Here is a 25223-nt window from a genome sequence, read left to right as displayed (position 1 = left end):
GAACAGAGAGGCTAAGTCAGAGAGTCTCTGACCGTCCACCCCGTTGCCTAGTCACACCCAGCCTCTTCCTGTTGTTTTGACCCCACTCCTTGATCTCTGCCTGGCCTGCTTGGGGACTCACAGCGTCCTTCTGCCCCTTCTTGCTGACCCCACACTGTGGCTTCTGTTGTACACCTCCTTGTGCAGCCAGAGGTGAGGCAGGTCTGTGAGAAAGCAGGGCTGACAGCCTGGCCTCAGCCAACCCAGGGCCAAGCCCCTGTGCAGCAGCTGGGTCCTCCTTGGTGCTGCTGGCTGCAGATTAGCCTGTCCTTACCGCTCCTGGGGAGCTTCTTGGTGTCAGACCCAGCCTCTGAATTCCAGCCCCTCTCCATGTTTTTCTTCTCCAGGATCTCTCTGTTCTCTTGCACAGCTTCATACTGTTTGGGGACAGCCTGCATGAGTTTGTGTTTGCAGTCTGCATGGGGAGAGCAGTCACCCAGCCAGGGATGACGGAGCTGCAGCAAATACATCCAGTAGTGAGAGGAGGCATGCCTCGTGCTCTCACTGTAGTCTTTCAGCATCCTTCCTGGGGGTGGCTTCCGTGGTTCCTCTGCAGAATTTTCTGGGGTTTTCTTGGCCCAGGCACGTGGCCAGTTCTGAGTTCTCTCCCGTCTCATGGGGCACAGATGTCAATTCTGCCATCTCCTTCAGGACCCGTGATGGCCTTTGCCAAATCAGTCATGAAATGGAGGCTCCTTCCAGCCCAGCTCCTTTACTTGGCCAAATAGAAGGAAAAGGAATAGCACAGGTCCAGGAGTGCCACGTTTTTTGGTGGCAGGGCTTGAGTAGGTTTGCTATTTTCTCTGGCGGTTCACATGGGGATTTTCCTGCATTGTGTCACCCACCTGTCACTGGGTTCCAGTACAATGTCCACCCCCACCCCACATGACCCCAGTGGTTTCTGGCTTTAAAAAAAAAGATGCCTTTGTTTCTTCTCTGGCCTTAGATTGCTGAGGGTTGGAGCTAGAAGGGAGCTTGCTGATGGATCATCTAATCCAAATGCCAGTCCACAGTCCACAGACTAGTTATCTCTGAATCATTTGGGACACTTGGAAAAATACAGATCCCTCACTCTTGCCACCCAGATTCTGTTTCAATACATCTGGGCTGGACCCAGAATCTGGTGTTCCTGATGATTTTGATAAGACCCACTGACCACTCCAGTGTCTTATCAAGTGAGGACGCTCAGGTCCCAGCAGGGGAAATCGTCCCCAAGAGTAGTGGGGTGGACAGGATGGCGAAAATGATGTGGGAACACACATCAGGAGACCCAAGCTGTGATCCCAGCTCTGGCACTGACCATGTGTATCGCCCTGAGACTGACTCCCCAGCCAAAGCCTGGCTTCGCGATGATCCGAAGGCTTCTTTCAGTTGCCCGGGTGTTCTTTGAGTCCCCAACATTTCCGCTTGGAGAACCAGTGCACTGTAATGCTCAGGAATGACTCTCTGCTCCATTCTGCAAACATTTACTTTCATTGTCTCCAGCCAGGCTGTGTGCTAAGCATTGAGTTTAGAGATTAACATGACAGGGGCTCAGCCCCGAGAGAAGGGGGAGCAAACCCGCATTGCCCTTTCCGCTTTGTTGCATTGTGTTTGCACGACAGTCCTGCAATGCAGATGTTCCCATGGTGCAGTTGGGGAAATGCTCTCAGAGAGGTTGTGAGACTACCTTCAGGTCATTCCGGTAAAAAGGGCCTACTGTGTGCCAGGTGCTTTTCTGAGCTCTTCACGTCTATTGCCACGTTTCATTGAATCTGTGACACACATTTATACATCTGTGGAATCAGAAAGCATCCAGCACTTGACATAATTTGCCACCTACCCGACAGAGTTTTTTTCTTCTTAGTGGCACATAAAACAGTGAGGTGCCTGCTACAACAGGTGGCATCTCAGATTTGATGAACCACTGTGTCTCACAGTTGCAGATAGTAAGTGGCAGAACCAGAATTCACCACCAGCTCTCTCTGGCTTAAAGCACTTTCACGCTCACAGCTTAGTGGGAAAATGAACATGAATGACCGATTCAAGGCTGAGATACTTCCCAGGACACAGCAAAACTACCTGCCCACAAGGCCTTGACCATTCTTGGCTTCCTGTTTCTCTTACACCCTCCTCTCTGGCAGGCGAGGCTGCTGGTCACTGGGTCTTGAACAGTGGTGAGAAATCCGGTAATCACACTTCTTGATATTTACCCAAATGAGGTGAAATTGACTTCCACATGAAAACCTGCATGTGGATATTTACAGCAGCTTTATTCATCAAGGCAAAAACTTTGAAGCAACCCAGATGTTTTTCAGTAGGTGAATGGATGAATAAACTATGGTGCACACAGACAACGGAATATCATTGAGTCCTAAAAGAAAAGAGCTATCAAGCCATGAAAAGACATGAAGGAACCTTACATGTGAAGGTTCACTTACTTATTACTAAGTGAAAGACACCGATCTGAAAAGGCTCTGTACTGTATGATTCCAACTATGACATTCTGGAAAAGGCAAAACTTTGGAGACAGTAAAAAGATCAGTGGTTGCCAGTGGCACAACCATGGCTCACTGCAGCCTTAACCTCCCAGGCTTAAATGATCCTCCCACCTCAGCCTCCCAAGTAGCTAGGACCACAGGCATGGGCCACTATGCCTGGCTAACTTATTATTATTGTTTTGCAGAGACAGGGTTTCCCCATGCTGCCCAGGCTGGTCTTGAAATCCTAGCCTCAAGTGATCCTCCTGCCTTGGCCTCCCAAAGTTCTGGGATTACAAGCATAAGCCACCACACCCGGCCCCTCTTTTGCCCACTTTCTGATCCAATGGGGTTGTTTTTTGCTTGTTGAATTAAGTTCCTTACAAGTTCTGGATATTAGACCTTTGTGGGATGCATAGTTTGCAAATATTAATATTTTCTCCCATGCTGTAGGTTGTCTGTTCACTTTGTTGATTTTTTTTCCTGTATAGAAACTCTTTAGTTTAATTAGGTCTCTCTCGTCTACTTGTCAATTTTGGTTTTTGTTGCAATTGCTTTTGAGGACTTAGTCATAAATTCTTTCCCAAGACCAATGTCCAGAACAATGTTTCCCAGGGTTTCTTCTGGGATTCTTACAGTTTGAGGTCTTAAATTTAAATCTTTAATCCGTCTTGAGTTGCATAATTTTGTATAAGGTGAAAGGTAGGGGTCCAGTTTCATTCTTCTGCATCTGACTAGCCAACTATCTCTGTGCCATTTACCGAATAGGGAGCGCTTTCCCCGCTGCTTACTTTTTCGACTTTGTGGAAGATCAAATGTCTGTAGGTGTGTGGCTTTATTTCTGGGGTCTCTATTTTGTTCCGTTGATTTCTGTGTCTGTTTTTGTACCAGCACCGTGCTGCTAAAAAAGCCTATTTTTTTAAAGGTGGGGAGAAGGCTGGCAAAGGGCAGGAGAGGCCCAGGGTGATTTGGGGGCTGAAGTCTTGCTATAGCTGGCCCCAGCCCTCTCTTCCTCCTACCCAGGGGAAGGGGGAGTCAGAGAAGGCCCCTGGAGCCGGGTCCTGGTGTGTGCAGAGCCGGGTAGTGACAGTCGGCTGCTCCCGCAGGTACCGTGGAGGCCCCGATGCTGATCCGCCTGGTGAACGGCTCAGGCCCTCACGAGGGCCGCGTGGAGGTGTACCATGACCGGCGCTGGGGCACCGTGTGTGATGACGGCTGGGACAAGAAGGACGGAGACGTGGTGTGCCGTATGCTGGGCTTCCGCGGGGTGGAGGAGGTGTATCGCACGGCTCGATTTGGGCAAGGTAAGGCCTCTGACGGCAAAGGATGTGGGGAGAGGGCCTGCGCATCCCAGGACTGGGCCCCACTCCAAAGCCCGAGTCCCTTCCACGGCAGTTCTGTGAGGTGACCCCAGCCTCTCCCAGAACGCTTCCTGCAATGAGAACTCACTGCCCCGCCCCAGGCAGCTGTCTCCGGTGGGCAGCAGACAGTTCTGAGGATGAGAACATTCTTCCTTTCCCTGATCTAAGTCCTGTATCCTGGCAGTTTCTCCTACCAGTCCTCCTCAGTCTGGTGTTCCAGGCTCAGCTGCCGTCCCTCTCCCCTGGGCTAGCTCTTCACAGCTTCCTAACTTGCTCTCATGTCTCTACCATGTTTTCGTCATTACTTGACACTTGTGTGACACTCACTGTGTGCCAGGCTATGTTCTCAACACGTAACAAATATCCACCCATTTCATCTTTACAGCACTGTGAAGTATGCAGGTATCATCGCTGTTTTTCTTTTTCCTTTTTTTTTTTTTTTTGGTGAGGGGACAGGATCTTGTTCTGTCATCTAGTTTGGAGTGCAATGGTGCAATCATGGCTCACTGCAGCCTTGTTCACCCAGGCTCAGTGATCCCCCCACCTCAGCCTCCTGAGTAGCTGGGACTACTAACCATGCCCAGCTAATTTTTCTTTTTATTTTTAATAAAGATGAGGTCTCACTATGTTGCCCAGACTGGTCTCGAACTCCTGGGCTCAAGCGGTCCACCTACCTTGGCTTCCCAAAGTGCTGGGGTTACAGACATAAGCCACCATGCGCAGCCATCCCTGTTCTCCAAATGAGGAAATGAAGGCTCAGAGAAGTTGAGTAACCTGTCCAAGGTCGAACAGCTAGCAAACGACAGACCCGGAGTTTAGACCCAAGCAGGTGTCTTAGGAGTCTGTATTTGAACCACTCTGCTGGGCTGTCTCTGCCTCTCTGAGTCTTTTCTTCTCCAGGTGAACATCCCCAGATATTCACCTTGTCCTCATATGACAAGGTCTGGAAAGCCGTCATCATTCTGGCTGCTTTCCTGTTGACACACAGAAGCACATTGACCTTCCCACAGATGGCACAGGAGCCTCTGAGGAAGGGGCACAGACCCTTCCTAGGTAGTTGGCTGATTCGAACCCTGTGTTTATTTCCTGATGGATCAGAGACTCTTGTGTCGACTCACAACTAAAACACTGGTCCCACATGCACAAACCCGGCACTCCCCACACCCATTCAGTAGTGAGCTGTCCCTTGGCAGCATGTTCTGGCTTGTCGCTTCTGCACCCCGGGTCTTGGTGTCCTGTCTGCAACTAAAGAGCCTGCAGCCCCTGTGATGGGTCTCCCAGCCTGGGCCCCCTGGGATTTAAGATGTTGCTGCTCAGTTGTGGAGAAGTCCAGGTGGGTGTGGGGAGGGATTGGGGCTGATCCTCTTACACCCAGTCACCAGGCCTGCTGGTGACCTGTGGACAGCAGCCCTCTGACTGCAGGGTTCCCGATGTTATGAAGAGTGGGGCGTACCTGCTGAATTGCCTGAGGTCCTCTCTGTCCAACCTGCTGTGCTCAGTGGCTACAGGGACCCATAGCATAGGGTGAGGGGAGAGAGTGGCATGTCCTTTCCAGATGGGGACCTCGGAGCCAGGTCACATCCAGACTGGAGGTGGAAGCCTCCGCTCCTCCCAGCCACCTTGTTCTTCATCCCTATGCGGGGCTGCTGCAGTTCTTGCTCTGAATCTCATCCCATAGATCTCATTGGTAATTGACTGAATGTGACTGTTAGAACACATGCTCTGAATGAAGAGACCACCCCACCAAACAGGCTTTCTGTGAGCAACATGGCTGTTTATTCACCCAGGTGCAGGCAGGCTGAGTCCAAAGAGTCCGTGGAGGGCAGTGGGATAGGAGTTGGTTGTATAGGTTTGGGGTGGGCAGTGGAAAGTTGCAGAAGTTACAGTTTAGGGTGGTTTTTGCAAGCTGGGAGGGGGTCTAGGGTCTGGAGTCACAAGGTTGACCAAGGTCAGTTACAAAGTCCAATTGCCTTATCAACTGAGGCGGGAAGAAGGAACAGTAGAAGAATGTCTCAAGTTAATTTGGCACCACAGGGGTTGATCATTCTTCCCTTTTTCGTGGTCTTCCAGTTACTTCAGATTTTCTAATTCCAGGAGGCCATCCAGAGGTGTTAGTGTGGGTCACGGGGGTTGCCATGGCATCCATGGTGTCATCAGTCAGCCTAAAAGACCTTACAGTGACCTTGCTGAAATCTGCCAAGCAGCCGGCAGGGAGTGCAGTTTTAAGGGGCAGAGTTTGAGGGGCAAGTTCGAAGGGGTCCAGCACCACGGAGGGCAGCCCCCCAGGAAAGAATACTGTTCTCCCACAGGCTTGGGGCAGGATCCCAGACGGTTTTGGCTAAGGAAAACCACTGTTATTGTTGGTGAGAATAGGAACAGTCCTCAAATTCCCATTTCGAGCTCCAAAGGAGGCTTCTTCCTAATAAGTGGCAGTAAAACCTTTTCAGAAAAAACATTATAAATTCTTTTTTTTGTTTTCTCTATGAGAAGCAACTTGGTTCAATATAAATTCTTTTCAAGAAGGCAGAATAGGTAGTCTGAAGGTCACACGTCATGTTAGCCTGACTGTCAGTTGGTGAAAAGGCAGCAGATGGCCTGCGCGTGCCAGGCCAGCAATCCTGTCGACTCTGTGGCTTCTTTCTTTCCCCGATCTCTGTTCCTCTTCACACATGTGGGGGAGCTCTAAGCTTGCCACTTGATTCTTTAAACTGGTTGATGGGAAGCTGGACTTGCTTTCACTAATGCCCCATTTTTTGCACCGTTATTTCCCTATCATGGTGCCCTGACGAGTCCCAGGTGCTATTGGAGACCTTGGCTGGTTGCAGCCAGGAGTCACTGGAGGTGTACAGAGGGTCGGCTGGGTGCGGTGGCTCACGCCTGTAATCCCAGCACTTTAGGAGGCCAAGGCAGGCAGATCACGAGGTTAAGAGATTGAGACCATCTTGGCCAACATGATGAAATCCCATCTCTACTAAAAATACAAAACAATTTAGCTGGGCGTGGTGGCACGTGCCTGTAGTCCCAGCTATTTGGGAGGCTGAGGCAGGAGAACTGCTTGAAACCAGGAGGCAGAGATTGCAGTGAGCTGAGGTCACGCCATTGCACTCCAGCCTGGTGACAGAGTGAGACTCCGTCTCCAAACAAAGAAAAGGAAAAAAAAATACAGAGGGCCATAGGGGCCTGGGCAGGCTGCACCCATGGTCTCCTCCTCCTCTATGAGCAGTTTCCAGGTGCCATAGGCCAGGCCAGCTGCAGGGCTGAGGGACGGAGCTGACAAGCCCAGCCCTGGCCACAGCATGGATAGTGGAGAGGGGGATTCTAAACCACATGCCAAGGGCTCTAATGCCGTTGTAGCCATGGGGCCGAGAGGAGGGAAGGCCACCACTCCTGGTGACAGGCAGAGCCACCTGCCAGTATCCTACCCGCTGGTGCCCCAGCCCCACTGCCAGCTCGTCCACTGTCAAGCCTGAAGGAGCCTCCCAGGTCCCTCTGCTCTGCCTCCTGGCCTTCTCACGCCCCTCCCCTCTTTCCTGACAGTTTCCTCTCCCAGCACCCCAACTCCCCGCCTCCATTGTCCTTGCGTTCTGCGCACTCTCTCTGGAGGCTGCCTCCACACCTGGGGCTTCAGTCACCCCCAAGCTCTTCCCTCTGTCACAGTGCTCAGTGCCGCTCCAGACCCGAGTGTCCGGTGACCTTCCCGACAGCTGCACTCGGACGCTCCATGGGCTCCTCCAGCAGCACTGTCGTGACGGCACACGTCTCCTTCCCACAGATCCGTGCCTCCCTCGTCACCATCACCAGCACCATCCCACCCATCAGACCCCATCCCAGCCAGAACCCTGGGCCACCTCTTGGCTGTCACCACTCCCTCTCCCACATCAGGTTGGCCCCTGAGTCCTGCGGATCCCACCAGTGTTCCCTCCTCTGCTGTTTCTTGAGCCTGCTTCTGCCTCGCCATTCTCGCTGTCCTCCCCTTAGGAGATTAGCAGGTAGAGCAGTGGCTAGTGCTCCGGCCCTAGAGTCAAACCACCCACATCAGAACCCCGGATCTGCCCCTTGTAGCTGGAGCCTTGAGCGGATTCCCTAACCTCGCTAAGCTTCGGTTCTTCAACTGTTGAAGAATGCCTATAAATGCTAAAGGAGATCCTGCGTGTCAAGCAGTTAGCATGCACAGGCACTGTTGTGCACACTTATCTATAGGTTTGGGGTGGAGAGGGGACAGAGAGGCTCTAATTCTCCAGGAGCCACTCCTTACAGACACCACCCCGCAGGCTAGCTCCTGTGGCCTGCCTGCCTTCTCATGGCTGCTGGGATCTCTCTCTCTCTCTCTCTGTTTAAGAGATGGGGTCTCCCTCTGTCACCCATGGAGTCCACCCTCTGGAATACCGTGGTGCAATTGTAGCTTGCTGCAGCCTTGACCTCCCAGGCTCAAGCAATCCTCTTGCCTCAACCTCCTGAGTAGCTGGGACTGCAGGCGCGTGCCAAGCTCATTATTTCATTTTATTATTTTGGAGAAATGGAGTCTCACTATATTGCCCAGGCTGGTCTCAGACTGTTAGGGATCTTTCTAAAAGGAGCATCTGCTCACCTCACTCCCTGCCTGGGTCCTCAGAGGATCTTTATCGCTCTCAGAATCAAGCTGGGTTTCCTTAGCTCAGCACCCAAGGATCTTCTTTGTCCGCCCCCTGCCCGCCCCACATCTCTCCACACTGCACCTGCTGATGGTTATTGGGGCACAGATGGTGCGTATCATGTCCTGCCTCTCCTCCTGTGCTGCGCCTCCTGCTGGAAGGCCTTTTCCTTCCTCTTCAGCTAGGGAACTCCTACTCAGGTTTTAAAAGCAGCTCAATGATCGTCCCCTGAAGGAGGCTTTTCTGGCTCCTTCCATGCTACCCTGCCCCCAAGATGGAAATAACCCTCCTCTATGCTCCCGTCACCTTTGTCTCAATCACAGCACTTCTTATATTCACCTGACCCCTGAGACACATGCAAACATCTTGAGGACTTCACCTTTATACTTCCAAAACCCAAACTACCTGGGGCATATAGGAGTTGGATAACTGTGGAGAGGAAGAAAGGAAGGAGAGAGGGAAGGAAGAAAGGGAAGGAGTGGGGAAGGAAGGCAGGGAGAAAGGAAGAAAGGCAGGGAGGGAGGAAGGCAGGGAGACAGGAAGGGAGGGAGGAAGGAATGGAGGGAGGGAGGAAGGAAGAACAGAGGGAGGGAGGAAAAAAGAATGGAAGGAAGGAATTCCAGTGCCTGCTAAACCTGAGTCCTCCCTGTCTCCAAGCCCTGGCCGTTCTCCCAGAGGTCTGGCACCATAAAAATTTTCCTGGACAGGGCATAGTAATCAGATTTTCTGTTTGCATAGGGGCAACCAAGGAAAGACCCAAATGGGAGAGCCTTGAAGATGTTCTAAATTTTAAATTGGTCCAGGAGGTGTTGGAGTGATGCAGGTGGAGAGGTGGAGGGGTGATGACTGGAGAGAGGCCTGGGAGGCCATGGAAGGGAGTGTGACCTAGCACAGCTGGAAGCATCTCCCAGGGAGACAGACAGATGGAAAAGGAAGTAAGGATGGGGGCACATCGGCAGATTTGTAGGTGGAAACAGGCAGACAGAATTAGGAATGTTCACTTCTAATTATAGCATTATTACCTCCTTTCGTCCTTTTATCTAAGATAAGATTCAAATACTGGGAGACAGCTTCAGTGCAAGGGTCAGCCAACATTTTCCATAAAGTGCTGGAGAGCAAATATTTCAAGCTTTGTGGGCCAGGTGGTCTCTGTCACAGCTACTCAGTGCTGCACTTGGAGCAGGAAAACACACGTAGCCAATATGCAATCAAATGGGTGGGCCTGTGTTCCAACACAACTGTATTTATAACCACAGTCATTGGCCAGGCGCTGTTCACCGTTTGCCATCCCCTGGCTGAGTGTTAAGTGCTGTGGACTGCGGTTGTATGAGGAGATGAGATGTTGATCACTCCCTGCAGCGGTCTGTCTTGCAGACTTTGACTCAGTGACAGACAAATGAAATACGCTCTCACACACAGAATGCAGTGGATCCAGTGGGCTAGGGGTGGTCGTCAGCTGCTTTCAGAGGGCGATGGCAGCTAACTGACTACAACTCCTTGTTCTGCTTGACACTTACTCAGTATAGATTTAATAACAGAGGTTCTAAGTCAACAAGCTTGTGGATAATTAACACGGTTAAAAGAGTGGCTTTAAGAATGATGAAAGTCTTGGTTCTGGGGTCTAGAATAAACACCATTAACGGGTAATTCTTCTACAAGCTCCCTCTGAGAGGGCCATCCAGCACAAAGTTTACATGAGTAAACAAATTAGAGTTAGGGACAAAGGAATGTGGGGTAAACAGACTTAACTGGGGAAGCTTTTATTATCTTTAATCTACCTTACGACTTAATGGTCTAACATGAGAACTGGTTGCTTTCAGCCTGTTCTGTAAGTTAATAAATAAAAACTTTTCAGCCTTCTAAAAGGTTAGAGACTATATCTTACAACTTTTCCCTAATATTTCCTTAATATTTTGCCAGCCACCCTGAGCGAATCTCAACAAGGAGAAAAGACCGTCCTGGCTGAACATGAGAGGCCGAGTCAGGGCCTCTTCCCCTCAATAGTTACTTGCCTAGAGATGTCACTCAGTCTTTCTGGGGGCTCAGTTTTCCTCTCGAATACCAGTTAAATAGCCATCCTGCCTTCTCTGTTTGAGGCACAGATGGAAGCCTGTAGGATTCAGTGTAACAGTTTCCTACTATGAATATTACTCTAAATAAACAGATAGAAGTTCAAACATTAGCTCCATGAGGCAGAAAGGTTTTGCTTCTGTTGTTTCATCTTTCTTTTTGTTCATCAATGTGTTCCAAACCCCCAGAATGGTACTGAGCACACAGAAGCCTCGGTAATTTGGTTTTTGTTTGTTTTGTTTTAGAGACTGAGTCTTGCTCTGTCACCCAGGCTAGAGTGCAGTGGCACAATCTCGGCTCACTGCAATCTATGCTTCCTGGGTTCAAGAGATTCTCTTACCCTAACCTCCTATGTAGCTGAGATTACAGGCATGCGCCACCACACCCGGCTAATTTTTGTGTTTTTAGTAGTGACAAGTTTTGCCATGTTGACCAGGCTGGTCTTGAACTCCTCATCTCTATGATTCTCCCTCCTCAACCTCCCAAAGTGTTGGGATTACAAGAGTGAGCCACGGCACCTGGCCAAAAGTCTGCTTTTCTAACAAGCTCTCTGGTGATACTGACAGCCCTGGTCCTTAGACTGCACCTTGAATAATCACATATCTGTTCTAATGCTCAAGCAATGACTTGTATCTGGAGCCGACGGAGCTCTAGCCCCTGCCCAGTCGTGGGAGAGCAGAGATGGTTTGCTGGTGAATTTTTCCCTGAATGATGCCCTGCAGTGCTGACGTCACTGCAGATATGCACTGCTCCTCCCTTGATGACCCTATACCCATTGCATTGGTCCTCCCGCGACTGGACGTGAGCCAGAACGCTCTGGCGAAACACCAGCTGGAGTTGCGAGATCCTATATACGCATTTGGGCTGGGTCACCTTGGAACTAGTTCTTTATTTGTTAGTCTTCTTTATTTGCTTTGGGTGTGACTAATCCCACAGAGCCCTGGAGCTTGCAGCCTTTTCCTGGGTAATTTGTAAACTGATGCTCCTTCCAGGAGACATTTAATCTGCAAATCATTGCTCTGCCTCAAAAGGCTGATTGTGTAAGAGCCACAGCTATCCAGGCCAGGAAGAGGCTCTGGAGAAGAAACAACATCCAAGGAGGTGACGGAAGGGGCCTCTCCTCCCTGCTCCGTCCCCGAATTCACTGCATGGCAATCCCATGACAACAGAGGCTGAACATGTCTACATAACAAAAACATGTTCACACCACTTACTTCATGTGTTAGAGTCAGCCAGCAGGCAAGCAGTTTAGATGTTCTCTTGACATTCTTTGTAAAGGGATTTTACCCATGTACTTCAAGAGTGAATGACGGCGTTTAAGGCTTTAATCATCAGTCCTGACAGTTCCACTAAAAAGGAGAGGTTGTCGGCTCCTGAGGGATGGGATGGGGAGCAGACACGGTGGGAAGCTTGGGGCAAGGCAATAATACCTGAGCTACATTTTGAATAGGCTTTGGTGGGTGTCAAAGCTCTTTCCCACACAGGAGCAATGACCTGTATTGACTTGCTCAGGGTACACAGCCAGTGATGCTGGAACCCTGTTTGTCACCCTTACCCCTATGCTTCTTGGTACCAGAACATTACAAGTGAGGGTGCCAGAGTCACCAGCTGTCCTGGTTTTCCTGGAACTTACCTGCTTCTATCAGTGAAAGTCCCACATCTTGGGAAGCCCCTCCCAGCTCAGTAACTGACGTGGTCACCCCAGATGGTGCCGGACTTGGATGGAGGCATGTCCTGCTGCCAGGCCCTGCTCCTGCATCTCAAGCTGCAGTGTCTTGTCCCTTTGTTACAATGCAGAAGCTGGCTTGTGGGAGCTGGGGCAGCCTGAGGTTTTGCATTTCCAACAAGCTCCCGGTGATGCCCATGCAGCAGACTCAGAGCCTCACTGTGAGTAGGGAGGCTCCAAGCCGCTTCCCATGGGAGCGCTGAGCCCCATGACCCTTCACAGGCTCTCAAGTGGACTCCCACCCCCTGGGGCCAGGCCCAGCTGTCAGCCAAGACAGCGCATCAGAACCACAGGTGATGGTCCTGCCAGCTCATCCTAGGGGGCTGGGGGTGACTTCTGTGCAGCCCACACCCCTTTCTACCACCCCCGACCCTAGACATGCCCTCTGCATTCACTCTCAGTGGCTTAACCAGCTGCCTTGCTCCCCTGGTGTGCATTGAGGGACCCCAGGGCCAAGTTGATACCTTTTAAGCTCAGGTGCAATCCTGGGAGAGCCCACTAAAGCACCAGGGTCCCCCTGCCTGACACCTTCAGGCCTGCAGGGTGGTCCCCTGAAGAACTGGGTGAACAGGGCTGGCCGTGGGTAAACCTATCAAACAGATTGTCTTAGGGACCTTGTATTTTGAGAACTGACCTAATTGCTTGTGGTTAAAAGTTGTTCCTGCATATTCTTTTTTTTTGAGACAGAGTCTCGCTCTGTCATCTAGGCTGGAGTGCAGTGGCACGATCTCAGCTCTACCTCTTGGGTTCAAGCAATTCTCCTGCTGCAGCCTCCCAAGTAGCTGGGACTACGGGCGTGTGCCAACACACCTGGCTTTTTGGATTTTTTAGTAGAGACAGGGTTTTACTGTGTTAGCCAGGATGATCTCGATCTCCTGACCTCATGATCTGCCGGCCTCGGCCTCCCAAAGTGCTGGGATTACAGGCATGAGCCACTGCACCTAGCCATTCCTGCATATTCTTAAATACATATCTGGTGATAATGTTAAATTCTGGTGTCCTCACCATCCCAAAACCATTGTTTGGGGCTCAGAGATATTGAGACCATCTGCTTTAAACCTCAGGAGATTAGAGTTAATGTTGGTACTGACAAACTTCGCTCTGGGGCACTGGGGCAATGCAAGGTTCATCTGACACTGTCCCTCCGATGTGGTCCTGCCTGACTTTCCATCAACAATGGCCACAATATAATGCACCTCAAAAGCTAGGCAGTGTTGGGTATAAAGCATGGGCTGGGAGGCAGCAAGACTTGGGCTTCTATTAAGAATCTGCTGCTTACCAGCTGAGTGACTCTGCACCAGTTGCTCCTTGAGCCTCAGTTTTCCCATCTATAAAATGGGTTTATTAATACCTCCCTCATAGCACCATGTGAAGCACATATGTGTAAGTTGCCTGACACATAGAAGATATTCATAGCTACTACCATCATCACCATCAATTATTGTGATTCTGCCCTCAAGAAACTCATCCCAGAAAATAAGTACGAGGTCTTGGTGGGATGGAGAGGGCAGCTGGAAGCTGCCTGACTCAGGCAGAGCTGAGTCAAGGGCAGATGCAGTCATGCTCTCTCTCCTTTCTGCCCTCCTGCATATCTGCTTAGAAGTCGTGTTTCCCTGTCCCCACAGGCACTGGGAGGATCTGGATGGATGACGTCGCCTGCAAGGGCACAGAGGAAACCATCTTCCGCTGCAGCTTCTCTAAATGGGGGGTGACAAACTGTGGGCATGCCGAAGATGCCAGCGTGACATGCAACAGACACTGAAAGTGGGCAGAGCTCAATCTCGGGGTCCCGCACAGAGCGTCCTTCCTGCATCCCTGGGGCGGGGCACGGCTTGGGGCCGCCCTGACCATCCCTTGGCCACACCCGTTCCAGCACTCCCAGTCCTCACACCTGCATCTGAGGACCGTGGGGGCCGGTCATCATTTTCCTGTTGAACATGTGCTCCAAAGTATAACTCTGGGACCTACTGCTTGTCTCTCTCTTCCACGAGGTTCCTGCGTGAGGAGCCCTGGTCAACTGGATCACCACTTTGCCCAGCTTCTGAGCACCATGCACCAGGCCTCAATATCCCAGTTCCCTTTGGTCTTTGAGTTACAGATGAATGCTGAGAATGTGTCAGAGACACGTGCAGCAGCAGAGATGGGTGTGGTATGGGATCATTTACTCTTCAGACAATCCCCAAACCTCCATCAGGCCAAGAGTTTCAACATCTTCCTCCCCAGCAAGAGGCAATGCCAAGTGATCCATTTCCCCGCTTTACTCTGCCTCTGTTCCCCATTTGCTAGTGTGGGGAAGTGACATGGAGGAGAAGCCGGCTCTAGGGACAAGAGGGAAATGCAAGTCACCTCCAGGAATCCAGCTAGATGTGAGAAGAGAAAGAAACTAACATTGAATGATCACCATGGCATGCTAAATAGTATCTTGGGTGCTAAATTCATTTATCCACTTTGCTGCACTGGCCCAAGGCCTGTCAGTCTGGGTATGACCTTACCTCTGGGTAGCACTTAACTGGTCCATTCACCTAGCCTGCAAGTCAGAAGACAATGACTGAGACCGTGTTCCTGCCTGAACTTGGTGTCTTTAGTAGGCCTGAGCAAGAAGTTTGGGTGCAGGACCTGTGTGACCGGAAAGTTGCGTGCTCCGGAACCTACAGGGTGTGAGTGCAAGGTCAAACGTGATTGGCTTCCAGGCCAGCCATCCGTGTAGGAGGAGAGCTGATTTGGAGCGTGACATGGAAGCTGCCCATGTTAAACCTGAGTCCAGTGCTCCGTCACTGGGCATTCAGGGTTAATGCCAAGTCATGTGTGTCTCAGCTATTTGGAGGTGATGATATTGCATCTTCGAAGCCTCTCCAGGTGTGAATCTGTGGTCGCGGAAAACACAAGTCCTAATGGAACCCCTAGGGGTGGAAGGAAGTGAAGATTCCCTCTAACCTCTGGGGGTGGGGAGTGGGAATAACGGGCCTTGGGCCTCCACAAGTCTGCAATCTGCACCCCCCTCCTAGAGACAGGGAGATCGTGTTCTGCTTTTTACATGAGGAGCAGAACTGGGCCATACATGTGTTCAAGAAATAGGGGAGCTACCTGGCAGCAAGTGGGTGCAGACCCACCTCACCTTGGGGGAGTCTCAAACTCATAGGCCTCAGATACACAATCACCTGTCATATCAGGTGAGCACTGGCCTGCTTGGGGAGAGACCTGGGCCCCTCCAGGTGTAGGACCAGCAAGACTCCTGGCTGACAGCTAAGCCAGTGTGGCCCTAGGTCATTCTTGCTTCCAATATGCTTGCTACTCCTTAATGTCCTAATGATGAGAAACTCTCCTTCTGACCAATTGCTACGTTTACGTAGCACACATGTACTCATGCATCCTATTCCAGAGCCAATATATGTATGCATATATAAACATAGCACTTTTTACTACATAGCTCAGCACATTGCAAAGTTTGCATTAAAAAAAAAAAAAGAAAAACTAAAGGTGAAAAGATGCCACATTGCACAAATTAAATTCCCAACCGGGTTCTGGCCAAGAATCCAGTTACCCCTTCCATGAAGACACACATAACTCTCTTACTTGGTCTTTTCATTGGGGAAAAAATTCTTGTTTTACATCAAATAAAACAAAAGGTGTTTGAACCTTAAAAATGGAAGTCTACTAGTTTACATACCTACTTCAGAGGACGTGGAAATGACCATGTGCCTGCGTTTCAGGGACTGAAGGAAATTAGGCCTGGCCTAAAATACATCAGACCTTTTGTAAGAAAGAATTTCAATAAAGCAAAAAACATGTCACTAACAAGCTTTCCATGACATACATTCCTTCTCTGAAAACCCGGTGAGTGTCGGGAGGGCTGCGGAAATTGCGTGATGCGGTCATTTTCAGTGGGGATTGGTAGTGTGGGCAGCTTACAGGAAAAGCCATCCTAGTACTTCTGGATGATAATCAACACGGTCTTGACAAAGAACATGAAGGAAAGCGATGGCTCAAACCTTATTTGATAACCAAAGGAAGTGGGTCCCAAGCAACAGAACAATCACCAAGGTGTTTAACTTGTCACTGACAAAGCTCAGATGCACTGCAAGAAACGTTGAAGGAAATCCTTCATGCAGAAGCATAACGATACTAGATGGAATGTGCAACTACACCAAGATCGACAGCACTGGAAATGGCCACTACGTGGGTAAATAGAACCAATATTTTTTTGGTATTTAAATCTCTTCGAAAAATAACAAACTGGCAAAACACAAAAGTTAGTCAGGCATGGTGGCTCATGCCTGTAATCCCAACTACTTGGGAGGCTGAGGCATGTGAGTCACTTGAACCCAGGAGACAGAGGTTGCAGTGAGCCAAGATGGCACCACTGCACTCTAGACTGGGCAACAGAGGGAGACCCTGTCTCAACAAAGGAAAAAAAAAGGCCAGGCACAGTGGCTCATGCCTATAATCCCGGCAGTTTGGGAGGCTGAGGCAGGCGAATCACCTGAGGCCAGGAGTTCAAGACCAGCCTGGCCAACATGGTGAAACCCTGTCTCTATTAAAAATGAAAAAATTAGCCAGGTGTGTGGTGCGTACCTGTAATCCCAATGGCTCGGGAGACTGAGGCATGTGAATCACTTGAATCCAGGTGGCAGAGGTTGCAGTGAGCTGAGATTTGGCCACTGCACTCTAGCCTGGACAATGAGGCAAGACTCTGTCTCAAAAAAAAAAAAAAAAAAATGACTATCATCACACAATGTTGCTGAAGAAACTCTAGGGTTCCTATGGGTAAAAAAGTGTTATCTATGGGTAAGAAAGCTTAGACACGTGTCCAGGGCATGACAGTGGGTGCATTTAACTATGACACACGTAAGCTCCAAATCAGGCACTCAAGATGAGGTCAGTCATGGTGTCTTTTAGATATTAAAGAGGGCAGAGAAAGGTATCACTGGCTTCTCCATGGGAACCCGTTTACAGAATGGGAACCACCAGGACTTTTAGAGGAGGAAGAACAGTGGCTCACACCTGTTACCCAACAGTTTGGGAGGCTGAGCCAGGTGGATTGCCTGAGCCCAGAAGTTCCAAATGAGCCTGGGCAACATGGTGAAACCATCTCCACAAAAAATACAAAAGAAAAAAAATTAGCTGGGCATGATGGTGCACACCTGTGGTCCCAGCTACTTGGGAGGCTGAGGCAGGAGGATCATTTGAGCCTTGGGGGTGGAGGTTGTAGTGAGCTGAGATTGTACCACTGCACTCCAGCCTGAACTTTGTCTCAAGAAAAAAAAAAAAAGTAGGTGCTATGAGCGGAATGTTTATGTCCCCAGCCAAATTCTTATGCTGAAATCCTCACCTCTAGGCATATGGGATTAGATGCTGAGGCCTTTGGGAGGTGATTAGGTGAGCGGGGTGGAGCCCTCATGAATGGGATTAGCACCTTCACGAGAGAGATCCTGGAGATTCCCTCCCCTCTTCTGCCATGTGAGGACACAGTAAGCAGGCACAATCTATGAGCCAGGAAGTGGCCCTCACCAGACAGTGAATCTGCCAGCACCTTGATCTTGGACTTCTCAGCCTCCAGACTTGTGAGAAATAAATTTCCATTGTTGATAAACCACCCAGTCTCTGGTAGCTTGTTATGGCAGCCCAAAAGGACCGAGACACTAGGTATTTAATGATTGAGAAAAGAGGGAAGATCCAAAAGGAGAAAGAAAAATCCTCTCCTTTCTGTACTAGAGAGACGGAAAAGAGAATTTATATGGTGGGGGTGGGGGCTCAGCATGACAGGAATGGACAGAGGGAAGGGGTGTTGACTTTGCATTGTAGGGAATATCCCCATCCTGTGGTGTTTTGGATTATTACTTTTAAACTTCATTTTTCCCAGTAGCTTCTTTCTAATCACAGACAAAGGGAAATCTTTTTTTTTGAGACAGAGTCTCGCTCTGTCACCAGGCGCCAGGCTGGAGTGCAGTGGCGCGATCTCGGCTCACTGCAAACTCCGCCTCCCAGGTTCAAGCAAGTCTCCTGCCTCAGCCTTCCGAGTGGCTGGGACTACGAGCACGCGCCACCATGCCCAGCTAATTTTTGTACTTTTTTAGTAGAGACAGGGTTTCACTATGTTGGCCAGGATGGTCTCAATCTCTTGACCTCGTGATCCGCCCCCCTCGGCCTCCCAAAGTGCTGGGATTACAGGCGTGAGCCACCACGCTGGGCTGGGAAATCTTCTTTAGATATGATAATATCTAATCAGTTATTGCTGATAAATTGCACTACTGAACAAAATATCAGATAAAAATGTTAAATCCCCAAATAAAACATCTCGGTGGTGGGTAACTACACCTTGATGTCATTCATTGAACGGAAACTTTATTATAATTAGTGAAGGACATTCAGTAAAATGGAAAGATTTATGGAATCTAGAATTAGAAGACCTGGATTCAAGTCTCAGTTCCACAACCTACCAGAAACCTTTTGCCATATTAGCATCTTTATAAATGGAGTTATTCAATATATCTTGTGTTATGAAGATTTTTTAAAAGGTGAAATAGAAAGGGTTTTACAAACTCGAAAGCATTTTACAAAGAATATCATTTGTATAACAACATGGAAGACATTGGCCTTTGGTTTATGGAAGAGGTGGTCATTAGCATTTTAAATTATAGGGAATTGATCAACAATAAAACACAACACAAATGCCTTGATAAATAGATTGTAAAACCAAAATAAACCACGCTTCATTACATCACATGGTTAGAGTGGTATAGTAATAACCACAGATTTACCTGGATTTGCAAGGAAACGTGGGATTTCTGCCTTTTTAATCCCGCCCTGGGAGTCTGCATGTGAGACAGGAGGACCCTTGGGTCCAGCTCTTTTCTGGAAGGGCACACACTGGAGTATCTGCACTGTGGACAGCTTCAAAATACACCACACAGCCCATTTCCTTGTAGTTTTACTGGGTAACGGGCCAAGGAGCTTAAGGTAACTTGAAGACGGGAGGGTAGAATAGGGAGAAAGTTAAGCCGAATACCGAGTAAGTTAAGCCAGGGGGGAAAAATAGCTGTGTCTTTCCCGCCTTCCCTTTATTAAGACCGCCGTCGGCTCTCTCCTGACCTCTGCAGGCTGTTGCGAGAAAGACAACTGAAAGCTTTAGGGAAAAAATGCAGAATGTTTAGGGCCAAGAGCAACTAGATTTCTAAAGCCGACTTATATGAGTTGTGCTTATATGAGTCTTCTAAATCTTATATGCACGTTGTTGAAATGCAGATCCTCATTCAGCAGGTCTGGGGTGGGGTCCCAGCGATGCTGCAAGGGTGCTGTCCACACCCACGTGTTGAGTAGCAAGGCTAAAAGGGACTTTCAGGGCATTGAATGCCAGGGGTGGAAAGGATATTAAAAGCACTCAATCTCCCTTTTTGCAGGTGGAGAAACAGCAGAGAGAGCAGGTAGGCACCACCACAAATGTATAGAATGTGAGATATTTCATTTCCCTGAGCCTGGTTTCCTTGTTGGTAATAATCTAAATGTGTGAGTTTGGAAAGGCTTTCAAAGGGTAGCAGAATATAGCACTCCAAAATATACCACTTTGACATAAGAAATATTGTGAGCTGAAGGCAATAAAGAAGAAGCAAATACAAGGAGCGCTCTCTGCCCTCCCCACTATGCCTAAAAGCAGGACGTCAATTTGCAAAGGTGTCCCTCATCCCCGCTCCACCAGGAAAGACGAAGTTGATCCCTGGAGATGACTTTTGACCCTTCACAGCCTGGGTCACACAAGGGAAATCCACATGACAAACTTTACTAACTAGCCTGTATCTATATTAGCCTTGCCACCATTTGCCACCCCTGGAGACTCAGGATCCTTCTTTGTCTGGTAACTTTTTTTTAGATAAAGTTTTGCTCTGACACCCAGGCTGGAGTGCAATGGTGGGATCTCGGCTTACTGCAACCTCCATCTCCTGAGTTCAAGTGATCCTCCTGCCTCAGCCTCCCGAGTAGCTGGGATTACAGGCAGGCACCACCACGCCCAGTTAATTTTTGTATTTTTAGTAGAGATGGCGTTTCACCATGTTGGCCAGGCTGGTCTTGAACTCCTGACCTCAGGTGATCCTCCCTCCTCAGCCTCCCAAAGGGCTGGGATTACAGGCATGAGCCACCGCACCTGGCCCTTGTCACTTTTCTAAAAATGTATTGTTCTTTGTTAAAGATGCCATATAAACAGGAGTTGTAAGCTACCTCTTTGAGAGTTACTCTTTCCCTGAGCTTTCTCCCATGCACATATGAGATATGCATGTTAATAAACTTCTCTTCATTTTTCTCTCACTAATCTGTCTTTTGTTACAGGGTTCCAGCCAAGAATTTAGAAGAGTAGAGAGGGGAAATGATTTTTTCCTCCCCTACAGTTTCCAGCTGTAATATTTAAAGATGCCATCACCAGAGCCACACTGCTAGACAGATCAGTGCAGGACAAACCTTCGCCTCCTCAAATGATTAGGCTGGATGGCAGAGGCCACCCAAGATTAATCTGATCGCCAGAAGCTGGGGGCATGACAATGGCTGTTTTGTACGATAGATAGATGATGTATACTTTTTCTGTTTCTCCTTTACGTGCTGCTGGCTGGGGAAGTAATAGTTCTAGATGAGGTAGGAGATGCTCCTGGTTTCCAAGTGAAATTGATATTTCCCAGATGGTAGGAGCCCAATCCAGATTGCTCAGGGCTGGGAGAGTGATGGAGGGAGGGCAGGTTAGAAATAATCAAATTCTTTTTACTATTGTTTCTAGATGGAATCGCAAAAGAAGGCCAACTCCCAAAACAGACCGCTCCAGCCTGTCATCCACCAGGTAATGGGGGGCTGCTTAGAGCCTGACCCCTGAGCCCCTCAGGATACCCACTTTTCCAGTGTGTGGAGACACCACCTCCCCCATGCCCCAGCTGCTCCTGTAGCCATCTGTTGGGGGAGCAGACAGGACTATTGATTCTCAATTCAAAGACATTTAGAGACAAATTCAACCAACCCTTAATTCTGTTAGGTGTAACTGGTCCAAGCTTTGGAATGAATTACCTTCAAAAAAAACAGCTGACGCTGCACTTAATAATCCAGGGCCTTGGAATGGATCACCCCCAACGCACAACTAATTGGCAGAATATGGCAAATAAGCACGGACTCATGGAATTCATTAACATTGCCACTTAAAGGAATGGGTAAGCCATGTGAATTTAGAAATGCAGAAATTGACACTTGGGTGTATCATCTGGCACTGGGTCATGGAAAATTCCCTGAACTGGGAAGCAGAAGATAAGGGCTCTGTCCCTGAATCCGCCACTTAGGAGATGTGAGTCCTTGGGCAAGCTGTTTGGCCTCTCTGGGTCTCAAATTCCTACATTTGAATTAGATGATCTCTCAGTTCCCTTGCAGATCTGGTATTTTATAACCTCAAAGACAAAATTCACAATTTCTACAGAAAGATGTTACCTGTAAGAACGCTCTTGTGCCTTAATGCCATAAACAGAACTGTTTGCTCTGTTCGAGTTGATAGATGGGAGTGCCGTCTACATAGTGGCCTGTCACCTGGGGCCTCCATTGTATCCATCTTTCCTTTCTCAGCAAAGTACTTGGCACATAACGGGCCCTCAAACACTGAGTTCTTGAGTAAAGGAAGAGTCACGTCTTAATGTAGAAATTCTCAAAGTTTGCCAAAGCCTAAGAATACTATTTCTTTGATCCTCTTTAAAGAGTAGACAGATAGATTAGCAAACGGAAATTTGCTAATCTATCTGTCTCCTCTTTAAAGCCCCATGTCAAAAGAGATGACCTGGATCGGGCACCGTGACTCAGACCTGTAATCCCAGCACTTTGGGAGGCCGAGGCAGGAGCATCACTTGAGCCCAAGAGTTAGACCAGTGAGCTATAATCACGCCCCTGCCCTCCAGCATGGGCCTTACAGCAGGACTCTGTCTCTGAAAAATAAATTAATATTTAAAATTAGAAAATAAAAAGAGTTGACCTACTGACTCCATTTCCTCACCTCTACTCCCTCCTCAGCGTGGTCCCATCCATCCCCCATTTAGGGCCACTGAAACCATCCCAGGCTCACCAATGACATCTGCATCTGTACAGCAAACATTTCTTTTGTAGCCTTTATCACATCTGATCAGCATTCAACTCTGCTGTCTGTCTCCTTCTGTTTGTAGAAGAAGCAAAGCCTCAGCTGGGCACGGTGGCTCAAGCCTGTAATCCCAGTACTTTGGGAGGCTGAAGTAGGCGGATCACCTAAGGTCAGGAGTTCGAGACCAGTCTGGCCAATATGGTGAAACCCTGTCTCTACTAAAAATACAAATATTAGCCAGGCGTGGGGTGGAGGCAGGTGCCTGTAATCCCAGCTACTCAGGAGGCTGAGGCAGGAGAATCACTTGAACGCGGGAGGCAGAGGTTGCAGTGAGCAGAGATCACACCACTGCACTCCAGCCTGGGTGACAAAAGCGAGACTCCGTCTCAAAAAAAAAGGAAGACGCAAAGCCTCACCTGTGGCTTTGCTGAAACCACACGTTTAAGGCTTCCCTCTAACCTCTGTTGCTGCCTGTCCTCAGCATCCTTCACAGGCTCAGCTTCCTCTCTGGCCACCGAGTGCTGGAATGCCTCAAAGCTCTGTTCTGTAAGCACTCCTTGGACTATTTCCTGCCTCTATGTGCCACTGACTCTCAAGTGAACACTGCCAGGTGCGACATCTCTGAAGCCCAAGTGTGTGTCTCCAGGGGCCTCCATTATCATCCAGCTATCACAAAGGCCTCTCAAATGCAATCTGGCCAGCTTGCACATAAGGAAACGAACAACCCAATTAAAAATTAGGCAAAATGTTTGAGAAGACAGTTCAGCAAAGAAGATACACATATATCAAATAAGTGCATGAAAAGATACTCCACACTGTCAAAACCACACCACTACACACCCATTGGGATGGTCAAAATTTCCACACACACACACACACACACACACACACACACACACACACACACACAAAACCTGGCAATAGCAATTATGAGGCAGATACAGAGAAACTGAAACTTTCGTACTCTGGGAGGAATGTGAAATGGCTCAGCCATTTTGGAAAATAGTTGAGCTGTTTTTTTATAAACAAGCCAGGTGAGTTGGCTCAGACCTGTAATCCCTCCCCACACTTTGGGAAGCCAAGGCAGGAGGATCACTTGAAGCCAGGAGTTCGAGACCAGCCTGGGCAACAGAGTGAAACCCTGCCTCTACAAAGAATAAGAATAAAAATTAGCCAGGCATGGTGGCATGCGCCTGGGACTGCAGCTACTTGGGAGGCTGAGTCAGGTGGATCCTTTGAGCCCAGGAGTTCAAGGCTACAGTGAGCTATAACTGCGCCACTGCACTCCAACCTCGGTGAGATGACCGAAACCCTGTCTCTAAAAAAAATAAGATAGGCCTGGCATGGTGGTTCACACCTGTAATTCCAGCACTTTGAGAGGCTGAGGCAGGCAGATTACTTGAGACCAAGAGTTCGAGACCAGCCTGATCAACATAGTGAAACCCCATCTCTACTGAAAATACCAAAATTAGCCAGGCGTGGTGGTGTGTGCCTATACTCCCAGCTACTTGGGAGGCTGACATGAGAATTGCTTGAACCCAGGAGGTGGAGGTTGCAGTGAGTTGAGATTGAACCACTGCACTCCAGCCTGGGTGACAGAGTGAGACTCTGTCTCAAAAAAAAATTAAGAATAAATAAATAAATAACAAAATTTTTAAAATATCATTAATCATAAGCTCATATGAGACATCACCCCAACTCTAGGCATTTACCCTAGAGGAATGAAACTCTCTGTTCACATAAAAGTCTGCCCATGAGACTTTGTAGCAGTGTTATTCATAAATGCCAAAACGAAGGGGTACACTCAAACAACACGCTACTTCTTAGGAATAAAAAGAAATGAACTATTGGCACACGCAGGAGCACAGATGAATCTCAAATACGCTGTGCTAAGTGAAAGCAGCCAGACCCCAAGGATTACCCACTGAATGATTCTACATCGGGATGTTCTTGAAAAGGTCAGAGTTTAGAGGCCAAGATGATACTGGTGTTGCCAGGTTTTAGGAGTAAGGACGAGATTTGACTACCAAGGACATCCTCAGGAATTTTCTGAGAGATGAAATTGTCCTGTGTCCTCATAGTAATGGTGATTATGTGGCTCTATGCATGGTTCAAAATTCTTAGAAATGTATATTCTCCAAATAAAAAGAAATTCTGAGTTCTGGCTAGGTGTCGTGGCTGATGCCTGTAATCCCAGCACTTTGGGAGGCTGAGGCGGGCGGATCATCTGAGGTCAGGCGTTCGAGACCAGCCTGGCCAGCATGGAAAAACCTCGTCTCTACTAAAAATACAAAAATTAGTCAGGAAGGCTCATGCCTGTACTCCCAGCTACTTGGGTTACTGAGGCAAAAGTATCATTTGCACCTGGGAGGCGGAGGTTGCAGTGAGCCGAGATCACTGTACTCCAACCTGGAGGACAGAGCAAGAGTCTGTCTCAAAAAAAAAAAAAAAAATCCTGAATTCTAGTGTGAGTTAAAAAATTAAAACACATAAGTCCCCAGTGAAATCAGGATGTCCCTCCACCCATCCCCCCATCACACTACGGTCCTCCACCCTCCAGCTCAGTGAACGGTGCACCTCTCCCAGCTGGGAGGTGGCAGCTCCCTCTCTCATCTCTCCAGGAAACACCTCAGTCCCCATCTGCAGCTCCCCACCTCACTGAGGCTTTCTCAGTCAGCCCTTGACACCAGTTCTCTTGCACCTGCACCTTCCTAGCTAGTCTCATCACTTCTACCCGTGCCTGCTTCCAGCCAATGTTCCGTGTAGCAGCCAGAGAGGACTTTTAACAACACAAATTAGGTCATTGCATTCTTTTGCTGAAAACCTTTCAGCAAATTCCCATTGCTCTCAAGA

General features: G+C 48.8%; 1 protein-coding gene across 3 annotated transcripts in view; it reads left to right on the top strand.

The window, feature by feature from the left end:
- The window catches only part of SCARA5 (scavenger receptor class A member 5), a 130078-nt gene extending 108787 nt beyond the window's left edge, over positions 1 to 21291 (top strand). Inside the window, exons 8-10 of one of the 3 annotated variants that reach the window (XR_010339615.1) lie at positions 3605 to 3802; positions 13912 to 16466; positions 21045 to 21291. Coding sequence is in view for 1 of the 3 variants with exons in the window: in XM_012435243.2 (XP_012290666.2) it covers positions 3605 to 3802; positions 13912 to 14048 (335 nt within the window). In the remaining 2 variants the exon portion in view is untranslated. Of the gene's footprint in view, positions 1 to 3604; positions 3803 to 13911; positions 16670 to 21044 lie in introns of those variants that run through there. The other 2 variants (XR_010339616.1, XM_012435243.2) reach the window with 2 other exon arrangements.
- The last annotated feature ends 3932 nt before the right edge of the window (positions 21292 to 25223 follow it).

Source organism: Aotus nancymaae, unplaced genomic scaffold (assembly GCF_030222135.1).
Source record: "Aotus nancymaae isolate 86718 unplaced genomic scaffold, 86718_ANA_hifiasm-v0.15.2.pri h1tg000079l, whole genome shotgun sequence".
NCBI lineage: Eukaryota > Metazoa > Chordata > Mammalia > Primates > Aotidae > Aotus > Aotus nancymaae.
Note: the sequence above shows the minus strand (reverse complement) of the source record. Positions and strands in the feature narration are given on the sequence as shown.